We start from the raw sequence: 11,332 nt of genomic DNA, 5'->3' as shown, positions 1-11,332 counted from the left end.
CAAGTGGAAACAAAGAGAACCATACAAAGAATCAAAAAAAAACCAGGATCTGGTTCTTTGAGAAAATCAACAAGATAGATAAACCCTTAGCCAGACTAACCAAAGGGCACAGAGACAGTATCCAGATTAACAAACTGAGAAATGAAAAGGGGGATATAAGAACAGAAACTGAGAAAATTTAAAAAATAATTATCACATCCTACTACAAAAGCCTATACTCAACACAACTGGAGAATCTGTAGGAAATGGACAATTTCAAATACCAAAATTAAATCAGGATCATTTAGATCATCTAAACAGTCCAATAATCCTTAAAGAAATAGAAGTAGTCATAGAAAGTCTTCCAATCAAAGAAGGCACAGGACTAGATGGTTTCAGTGCAGAATACTATCAGACTTTCAAAGATGACCTAACATCAATACTCTTCAAACTATTCCACAAAATAGAAACAGAAGGAACACTACCCAACTCCTTCTATGAAGCCACAATTACACTGATACCAAAACCATCCAAAGATCCATCAAAGAAAGAGAACTTCAGACCAATTTACCTTATGTGTTTTCCTGTATTTCTTTAAGAGATTTTTGTGTTTCCTCTTTAAGGGCTTTGACCTGTTGAGCCATGCTCCCCTGTGTTTTTCAAGGGGGTTATTTAAGTCTTTCTTGAAGCTCTCTATCATCATTATGAGATAGGTTTTTAAATCCAACTGTAGCGTTTCCCAAACCCTAACCCTAACACTAACCCTAACCCTAACCCTAAACCCTAACCCTACCCTAACCCTAATCCTAACCCCTAACCCTAACCCTAACCCTAACCCAAACCCAAACACCTAACCCTAACCCTAACCCTAACCCTAACCCTAACCCTAACCCTAACCCTAACCCTAACCCTAAACCCTAACCCTAATCCTAACCCTAACCCCTAACCCTAACCCTAACCCAAACACCTAACCCTAACCCTAACCCTAACCCTAACCCTAACCCTAACCCTAACCCTAACCCCTAACCCTAACCCAAACCCAAACCCAAACACCTAACCCTAACCCTAACCTTAACCCTAACCCTAAACCTAACCCTAACCCTAACCCTAAACCTAACCCTAACCCTAAACCCTAACCCTAATCCTAACCCTAACCCTAACCCTTTTTTTCCTGGTGTGTTGGGGACTTGCTATGGTGGGAGAACTTAGTTCGAATGCTGCCATGTGGCCTTGCTTTCTGTTGGTAGGGTTCTTGTGTTTGCTTTCACCATCTGGTTATCTCTGGTGCTAGTTGGTATTGTTGTCTCTGGCTGGAGTTTGTTCCTTCTGTGGGCCTGCAAGCCTGTGTCCTTACTCCTCTGAGCCCTGCTGGGAGATCTCTCTCTCCCTCTCCTGGTTGGCTATGCACAGAAGGCTGTGGAGTTTCCTGGCTCCCTGGTGCAAATAGTGGTGGAAAGGCTTCCATCCCAGATGCAAAACTGATCTTATGCCCTGTATGCTCCTAGCTGGTCCCCTCCAGAGAGAAGGTGGAGATCTCACCTCTGGGCTCAGAAGTGAAAGTGCTGCTGCCAGATTTCTTGTGATCTCTTCTTGCAGGCTGTGCACAGAAGGCTATGGAGTCTCTCGGCTCCCTGATGCAAAAAGAGTCAGTCACTTTCAACCTTCACATGGAAGCCAATTGTTGGAATTTCTGGGAATCTGAATAATGACCCTATTTTCAGTCCTGGAAAGGAACGTGTACCGCGTCCACATGTAGTGGAGTACATTACCTTGTACTCCAAGTTCAGCAGCCTCAAGTTCAGAAGCATTTTATAATTGGAGGAGGAGAATTGAGCAAAGGGTAAGTACAAGGACAACAGCATATATGTGGCTATAAATGACAGTGGATGGGCAGGGGGAAATCACACTATCCTACAGTACCTATCTTTCTTGAAGTTACAGTAACTGTGGCACTGGGGAATTTTCTTTGTTTGATATGTAGCACTTTGGGGAATTTATAACACATTCTCTCCTCTTTGTCAGAAACCTTTATAACCCTTCTAAAGGAATCTTCTTATGCTGGTGGAAGAACTGAAGACTAACTGTTTCTATACTGTTTCTGGTGGTGCAAGATTTAAACGGCATGGACCAAACAATAAGATCAGGAGAAAAAGAGTCAATGGTCAGCCCAGGAAGGGCAGCCAAGGCCTTCAGGAGGCTCAGGACTAACCCACTAAGGTCTTTTGGTTTTGACTTTGGACCTGATTTATTTTGACAATTAGCTAGCAATCTACATTGTCTAACAGCCATCTAATAATTTTCTTGCTATCTCTAGTTGATTTGTCTAGAATCTATATTCTTCTCCCAAATAGACACATGCTAGCCTTTTAAACCTGCAGTTTTCTCTATTTCTCCATGATGGGGCAGCCAGTAAAAGATCATCCTTCTACTGCAGTATGGTGCAGTCTTAGGAGGTGTCATTCCTTATGGTATTCTGGTTTCTCCTCAAGTGTCCAACCATGAGGAAACCACTCTATGAACTATTTAAGGGGAGCTGCTCTATTGGTACTTCAATCCATGGATTCAAAGTGAGGCCACCATCCCTCCTCCAGACACATCAGCAGACGCCCTTGGGATTAAAGATGATCATCACACTGTTTTCAGGTTTTGATAAGTGTCTTCTAAGGAGGGGGCCTGGGAATACTGGCACATATAAAGATTGGTGCTTACCACTGTGCCCTCCCGCAGAGCAGCCAAAGGGCTTGAAGAATCAATATTTCTTAATGCTACCTATGGCTCCAACATTGTTCAGAGATTCTTTAATGAGTTTCCCTGTGGGAGAAGTTACCATGGACATGACTGCTTCTCCATCTGAGATAAAGTACACTGTTTAGCCCTCAACATCTATTTTGACCACAGGCTCCTGAGGGTTGATCTCAATGGAGTCTCTTAACTTTCAATCTGAGTCTATATCCCAAGTGGCAGCTTCAGCCCACTGTGGGGCCTTTTGTTTCTCTGTGGCTGGTGCAGGGGCCTTTTTTTCCTTGCGGGGTTTTATCTTTGGCCCCTGGTTCTCTCTTTCTGTGATAGTCATTGTTCTAGTGTCCTTCTTCCTTGCAGTAAGAACATTTGTCCCCCTGTAATAGCATCTGGTGATCTCCTTATCTTTTAGGTTGCTGAGTGTCTAAATTTTCTCCAATAGCCAATGTGAACACCATCCTTTTTAGCTTTTCTCTCTAATTACTTTTCTGTTTATTTTCAGCCTCTTCCATGTTAGCAACCACTTTGATGGTGATGTTGATGTCCTGTTCAGTATTCATTAGTGTGAATCACTTTTGCTTTTAGAGCTTTCAGATAACATCAAGTGCCAACTGTTGGGCAAAGCTGTGTTGACTATTGACCAATGCACATGGGCTTCTGGGTCAAAATGCGTATCCTATCTTTAAGTGTCACCACGCGGATCCTGGAATTGTTTGGGGACTCCTGAGTGACTTCTGAAATTATGACAAGATTTGTGACTTGCAAAATCTCCATCCTGAACTCCTCCGGGATGACTTTTCTCATTCTGAGAAAGGCCTGGAGACCTTTTGGTGTGTTGGGGTTACATTCGGGACATTCAGTACTGAAGATATCAGTAAATCACTCTACATTATTAGTGTGTGTGTGTGTGTGTGTCTCTGTGTGTGTGTGGTGCTTTAATGACCAAGCAAGCAGTTGCTGCCCGTAAGATCATATACTCTTCACCTATAGTAATAAAAAGGGGGGCAGTCAGGAGTTGTTGACAGTTGTCTCAAATAGGGTGGTGGCTAAGCATAATGGTGACCAGAAAGTTGATCACAACTTATGGCTGCTCTGCGTATGGTACGGTATGATGTCAATAGTTAGGGATGTCAACAGTGGTGAATGGCTGATAAACTTATGGGACTGGGATTAGTCTGCGAATCCCATCTTTCTGGAGACTGGCTGACCTTGGAGATTGATACAACAGGAATAAGAGCAACAGAAGTCTTCAAGGCATCTGGACCTTAAGCCATCTGAGGTGAGAGATCTCCTCTAGTGGTCTGTGGTCAATGGATCCAATAGCAGCTTTGGTATGAGCTTTCTTTGGGTGGCCAGAAGAATATCAAACAAACATTGGAGCTTGGGTTTCTGGATTCTGAGGGTGGGGATGGTCACACCCAGAAGAAAGGGTATACAGTGGATGTTCTGTATCTTGATCATCTACCTGGCTTTGGCATGGTTGAAACTATGAAAGGGTAGTATAAAAGTGGATTCCTAAAGGGCATGGAATTGAACCCTGTCATGGGGGTGAAGGGCCATACCCAGTACTGACATAAAGCAACTTTTCAGGTGGCCTTGGTCTTCAGTGCAGGCAACCCTAAATCTTCCTCTGGTGGCCAGGTCCAGAATTCTTTCTGAAGGCCAGAAAATGATGAAGGAAAGAAAGCTAACTTCAGACAAGAACAACAACATGAAATCAATACTTGTGGCACCACCTCTGAGCCTAATAAAAGTTTGTTCCATCTTTCTGTTTACAGTAAAGCTGAGTTTGATCTTTCATTCCTCTGAATTGACTATTTTGTACACTACCATAGGAAGGGGATCTATAGATAAACACAATATTTACCAAATGAAGTGCTGGTAGTGAATGAAAATTTTCATTGAGAAATAAACTTTGGAAAGGCTCAAAGACACACAAATTGGAAGGCAAGCTGAAAGGTGAAATCATACCTGGTTACATTTGCCTGCTCACTCCTGGGATATTGAGCTAAATACATTTCTCCCACGTGGTGCTTGGATGCCCAAAGGCCATTGGCAGTAGAGAATCTGCTCCGGTTTATGAGAATAATGCATTTACCTGACATTGGGGGTGTTTGCTTGTTAAATCACTATCCAATAGCACATGTTTTTGAACTGACAAGCTACCTGCCTAAAGTGAGTCAGGTTGTCAATGAAATTACCAGGGTGTTCAAAAAAAAAAAAAAAAGAGTCATAGCACACAGAACTTTGGATTACCTGTCAATATTATTTTAATACACCAGAACCTTAGACATAAGGTCGAAATGAATTACAAGGTCTCCTTAATTCTCAGTTTCCACCGGGGTCATTGACACAGCTCTCCATGAACATTGTGGTTGTATACTTTCCACAGTGACCACGTCCACTATGTTGTTTAATCTGGGTGTATACCCAGAAGGCATATGGAGAGAATCAAGGGTAAAAAATATGCTGGATTCCACCATGCCATTTCTTCCATCAATGCTAGTAACATAAACCTATGATGAGAAACAATGGTAGTGAGTCTGGGGAAGCAATGTAACCTACCACAGACGGCCCTCCACACCCCCAGACTCCCAGCTCCAATCAGCAGGTCTCTCACCACATCATGACTTCACACTCTACCTCCCTGACTTTACAACTCAGTCTCAGGCTGTCCTAACCAAGGTCTGACCTGCCTTAATCAGTAGGCTGAACAAACCCAAAGCACTGAATGTTTCCCCACAATTTCCTCATAGCCAAGATGATTTTCTAACTGTTGTCAACAGCACAGCCTAACATCAAGGAAAACACACAACTTAGAATTAAGCATACATTTAGGAATTAAAAACACACACTCACACACACACAAACACACACACACACACACACACACACACACACACACACACACACACACACTACATTGTTCTCTGCTTATTTCCTTTTCAGTCAGTGAACACAGGTGTCCACTCTGGCAGGGGACATACTGCCAAACATACTAAACAAAATCCTGGACAAGAAAAGAAAGAAGGAGAGGCAGCTGCCTACCCATGACAAGACAACATGGAGGTGAATTACCTCTTCCATATATTGAGTGTTTAGGGGGCTCACAGAGTGGATATTGATCTTTGACGTTCCTGGATTGGTGGAATACTCAACAAGCAGTAAGTCTCCTTTGAAAGGCTTAAATGCTAAAACAGCCAAGAAAGTGAGAATGATTCAGTATTAATACAGTCTGGTCACATCACATATCCTATGTCCTTCCTCACTTCCATAAGTTGAGTAACTTTTCCTGCGTGTAAAGTAATTTCCCAAATACTTAATCAACTTAAACTTCTTCCTAGAGGAAGAAAAGAAGAAAGCCCTGTAAACACTGGTTCTTTTACAATGATGCTTTTGTCAGGCACTGAGAAAGACATGTGTGGTGCAAGTATTTTCAAGATACATCACTTACACTTACGCAGTGCCATCATTGATTAGATTTTGAATGTATCCTTGGGCAGTGACACAAAGATTAGACTCTCTGCATTCAGAAATGCAATGGATGGGTTTCCTACTCTCATGGGCAATGCTCTGTTACATGTGAGTTTCCAGTAGTTTTGAGGAACCGTATGTGAAAAACCAAAATTAAAAAATCACTCAGCCATCAATCGACTGAGGCAGGAAAACCACAAGGTCACGTGGTGATGGTGGTCACAGGGGACAGGATCTATAGGCAATGTTTAAAATGCTGGCATTTCCCCCTGTATTGTAACTTACTTTCAATTTCAAGGACACTCCCACACTCTTTCCAGCTTAAAACCCAAGCTCAATACTTATATTTCTTGCTCTGTTTTTAAAGCTATAACTCCTACCTCCTGAAAACATGTACAATGGGAAGCACTTTTCTTTGCTTATGTACACATCTTCTTCAGTTACTGAGGTGACACAGCTAATGCAAAGTTTTCTGCCAAGTTTTGATGGTTCACTGCCTTCAGGAAGATCATTCATAGCTTTCACCTATAAGAGAAGACAATGACTGCAGGTGAAATAAAAATTACACACAGGTGATTGCTCCCTTACCATGGATTCCCCATCAAAACAATAGCATCTACTCCTGGGCATAGAAGGGGTGCTATCATAACTGTATTGAAGTGCATCAAATCTACAGGTTATGAAGACATTTTTAAGTAAACAGGAAAACCAGGCCTACGTCCTTGTCAGACACACCAGACCCAGGTGATGTGCAACTCCCTCATTTTAACCTCATAAAGAGGTGTACAACTATCACTTTGATGGCAATGGCCCCCAGTGACCTGTTTTCTGACAGATGATGGTTTAGTTAAAGATTGTCAGGGACAAGCAAAGAATGGTCCTGGCTCTTCACCTGAGCTCATTCCTTGTTGCTGATAAGTTCTATTTACCTGCTTTTTCCAGTCCTGTAGATTACCCCTGTGGCCCTCATTCAATCAGCCCACCCGTTCCTGACCGTGGAGAAAGTCCTGCTCTTTGGCTCTGCATCTGGACATAGATCTGTATGATGATGATCCACAGCACCTGACTCTACAGAAGCAGTTCCTTTACTACAGTCTGTTTCAGTTTCTAATCTCATCAACGAAGACTCTATTTACATTGTTATCATCCTATTTCTGAATATTCCTGACAATCTCCTGAGGCCTCTTTAACCCTGTGTGTGCATTATGTAACCTGTAGTTTTTGTTCCTTTACATATTGATTGTGATGAGATTTAGGAATAGTGATTAAGGGGGCTGGAGAGATGACTCAGCAGTTAAGAGCACTGACTGCTCTTTCTTCCATAGGTTCTGAGTTCAAATCCCAGCAACTACATGGTACCTCACAGCCATCTGTAATTAGGGTTGATGTCCTCTTCTGGTGTGTCTGAAGACAGCAACAGTGTACTCATACATAAATAAATCATAAAAAATGGATAGTGATTAAGATTGTAATAAAAGAAGCTGTATATTCTTGTCCAGATTACCAAAGAAAGCAGGATTTTCTGGTAAACTGCCACCATTGAAATCACTGATTTTAAGTGAGGTAACCCAGTCTCAAAGCTCAATCATGGTATGCACTCACTAATAAGTGGATATTAACCTAGAAAATTGGAATACCCAAAACCTAATCCACACATCAAATGAGGTACAAGAATGATGGAGGAGTTCTGGAAAGACTCAGTGTAACAGTATAAGGCAAAACCAGAACAGGGAAGTGGGAAGGTGTATATGGGACAACAGGGGGAGGGAAGGGGACTTATGTGACTTTCGGGGAGTGGGGGGCCAGAAAAGGGGAAATCATTTGAAATGTAATAAAAAATATATCGAATAAAATATTCATTAAAATAGAAATCACTGTTTTACCAATCTATTGTTATTCGACAAATTCTGACTTTGTGGGTAAGCATGAGTGTTTTCCTATGTTCCTGACAGAGTGCACTTATGGCAGAATTGATATTTTAAAAATATTTGGGAAACAAAAACTTAGATTAAAAAAGTTGTGAGAGAACACATAACTAATTTCCTAGTAAATATATTTTTGTGATTATGGAAAGACCTATCGGGAATCTATTTATAAGAAGAACAAGATGTAAAAATTATAACTGTATCTTTTAGATGTTAAAAATCAAAATAATATTAGACTCTGCTTCTGTTTTCAATCTTACCATAAATAATAATAATAATAATAACAATGTCTGTTTAAAAATACTTGCAAAGGGATCTTCTGTTGCCTGCCTTTGAGACTCTCAATTGAGACAGTATAACTAAAAATAATTTGACAATAGCCATCAATATATAAATAGCAGAACTGAAGTGATACAGAATTGTTAGCCTTCCAAAACTTATAGTAGTATTTAAAAGTTTGATTTATGTTGAATATACTTTATTTCAGGGATAGAAAGTTAGATCAGTGTTGAAGAGCACTTGGTGTTGTTGCAAGGGACCCAGGTAAAAAACACTGCATCTACTTGGAGGCTTCCTACCTCTTCTGCCAAGAGGCCCACATGTGGAAGACAGATGCAGGCCAAACACTCACACACATAAATAAACATAAATCTAAAAATTAATCAATGATGCACACTTTAGCTGACATGGAAAAGTGTATAAGATATACTGTCACATTAATTCTGGTAGTTTGGACATTGAATAGAAAATAGCTGGTCACTATATGATAGAAGTTACTGGATTATACAGAATCATCATTTACATATTGTTGAAATGTTAACAGAAGACAAAATATCTAGTAAGCAAAGAAGCATCACTGCATTTAAATATTAGAAAATTAAATCCATTACTCTCAGAGAAGTGGGTTGTCAACTTTGACCATATACCAACATTGTTGGAATCTTTTTTAAAAAATTAGGTTTTCCCCTTGTAACTCTGGTTGGCATGGAACTATGTAGACAAGGCTGGGCTCAAACTCATAGAAAGTCACCTGCTTCTGACTCTGGAGTGCTGGGATTAATGCCATGCACCACCATGCTCACCCAATGTAGGACTTGCCTAACAAGCTCAGATATTTGAACCCTTGGTTCCCAGTTGGAGACACTGTTAAGTGAGGTTTAGGAGGTGTGAGCTTGCTGGAAAAAAATTGAGAATTTTAGAGATTAGCAACATTTCTAGTTCTGCTTCTGTGCTTTGTAATTGTATTTGAAGAGGTGAGCACTCAGCTTCCTGTTTCTGTCACCATACCTGCTGCTTTCCCCTATGCCTCTCGGTCATGATGATCTCTTACTTTTCTAGAACCATAAGCGCAAGTAAAACACTCTTCCGTAAGTTACTCTGGTCACGGCATTTTATCACAGCAACACAACAGCAAGCAATACAGTAAGAGCCTCTACAGAACCTCAGCCATACCTTGATTGCTTTCGGGATATGAGTTCTTTGGTTTTCTCCCACAAGTGCAAGGACATTTGTCCCGATTTGCAGAGGTGTGTTGTCACTGATTACGTCCATATTGAAGAGGATGGTTTCATTAATCCAGCCGTAGTCCATACACAGAGAGGTTACAACACCCTGAACGGACTTAAACTTGGAGTTATCTACGACACAGGAAAACAAGGTCACACTGGTCCATGTCAAATGCAAGCATCCCCTACACACAAGTTCTACTCTCACCACCCCTGTAGATAATGAGCACACAGCATCACTTCTCTGACCACTAGACAACAGCCATCCCTGCATCCTAAGGTTGTGACTGCTGAATGGCACCTCCGTGTCATCTCTTTCTGCTGTGGGTGACCTGTCCCAGTGAGACTGTAACGTGTGTTCATCCACCTGCTCAGGAAGCCCCTTTAAACTGGTATACTATGCCTAGTATACATACGCCTGAGTCGGCAGCAGGAGCACGTGTGGAGCCGGAGCTCTAGATCCTCCAACCTCCCTCTGACAAAGCACTAAAAGACGCCTGCAGATGTCAGGACGCTTGGCCAAACTTTCTTGTGTGCTTCACGTGAATAATGGGTAAGTGATGTTTGGGGATGTGGCTCCAGTACCCTGCTGGGACAGCCGGCCACCGTCCTTTATGGTGGCCCCCTTACAACCCTGCCTCCTGGCTGCTTCAGATACTTGTGTGCCTGAAAAACAAGGCTAAATTCCCTCTCAAAGTGAGAGGTCCCCCTTCTCTGGGGGATAGACAGAGGCACTTTCGAGGACAAGATGCGAAGGCAGAGACAGGACAGCCCACAAAGCCTGTGTCACCTGTTCTGTGAGTGTGTGCAAACACCCTCCGGCTTTGGCATACGGGAGGAGCTTGGCACACAGTTAAGTGCTGGCCTAATGTGGAAACTCAGGCACATCCTCACGATGAACGGCCACCCAGGGTCCCCCTCGGCTATTTGCACCTTAAGATGGAGGATAGCCTTTATGAGGAATCTCCTTGAGTGGGTGTATTGTGGAGGTGGTTCCCAGATTACCTGGAGGCTGTTCCTGTGATGTTTCTTCAGACATGTTCCTCCTTAGAAAGAATGCAGATGCCCACCGTAGAAGTTTAAGCATGGTGGTATCACCATCAGCTTGGGCAATGCCGAAGGCTTACAGATGACTCAGCAGGCTTCCTTTTTCTGACTCTTGGTATATGGTCCTCTTCCCTAGCCTCTGTGAGATGAAAGTATATGGCTAAAGGGAGGCTCTCAGGAAAGCCAGGGACAGTGTGCCTCCCTGGTCCCTGCCAGCTTCCCTTAAACCTCCGTCTCCAGGGAGAGCCCACCTCTTTCCACTGGCCAGCCAATGAGAAACAACGGTGTGTTTACATCACTGCTTATGTCATTGCCTCTAGCCAATGAGAGGCACCAGGGAAGGGCGCTCAGTCCTGCCCACCCATTATGAGGGCACCAACAGGAAGTTCTCTGGAAAAGCCACTTGCAATTGTGCCCTTGGGTATTCAGTTTGGTTTTAAGGGGCTGGCTGTTTTCTACATTTTCATGAGAGAGTCAGGAATTTGTCTTAGGAAGTGCAGCAGAAACTGGTGTCCCTGCTCTGCCCACTAAAAATAGTGCTTGGTGGTGGATATAAGCAGTAGCCAGGAGGCTGGCTAGTTAAGGCACTTTTTTTGCCTTTAGCGAAGGCCCCTGTTCAGTCCCTAGCAACCACAAGGCAGCTCACAACTCTCTAAATTCTAG

General features: G+C 42.5%; 1 protein-coding gene across 1 annotated transcript; it reads right to left on the bottom strand.

Annotated features, from left to right (window-relative positions):
* Positions 1–5,002: 5,002 nt before the first annotated feature.
* LOC127675542 (cancer/testis antigen 55-like) lies at positions 5,003–10,846 on the bottom strand. The gene is made up of 5 exons (XM_052171617.1): positions 10,628–10,846; positions 9,570–9,754; positions 6,573–6,717; positions 5,797–5,909; positions 5,003–5,234 (listed from the first exon to the last, which is right to left on the bottom strand). Exons 1-5 carry the CDS (start codon positions 10,707–10,709, stop codon positions 5,040–5,042), a joined length of 720 nt encoding a protein of 239 aa, XP_052027577.1. The 5' UTR covers positions 10,710–10,846; the 3' UTR covers positions 5,003–5,039.
* Positions 10,847–11,332: the final 486 nt, after the last annotated feature.

Source organism: Apodemus sylvaticus, chromosome X (assembly GCF_947179515.1).
Source record: "Apodemus sylvaticus chromosome X, mApoSyl1.1, whole genome shotgun sequence".
NCBI lineage: Eukaryota > Metazoa > Chordata > Mammalia > Rodentia > Muridae > Apodemus > Apodemus sylvaticus.
This window is presented reverse-complemented; position numbering and strand designations above follow the sequence as displayed.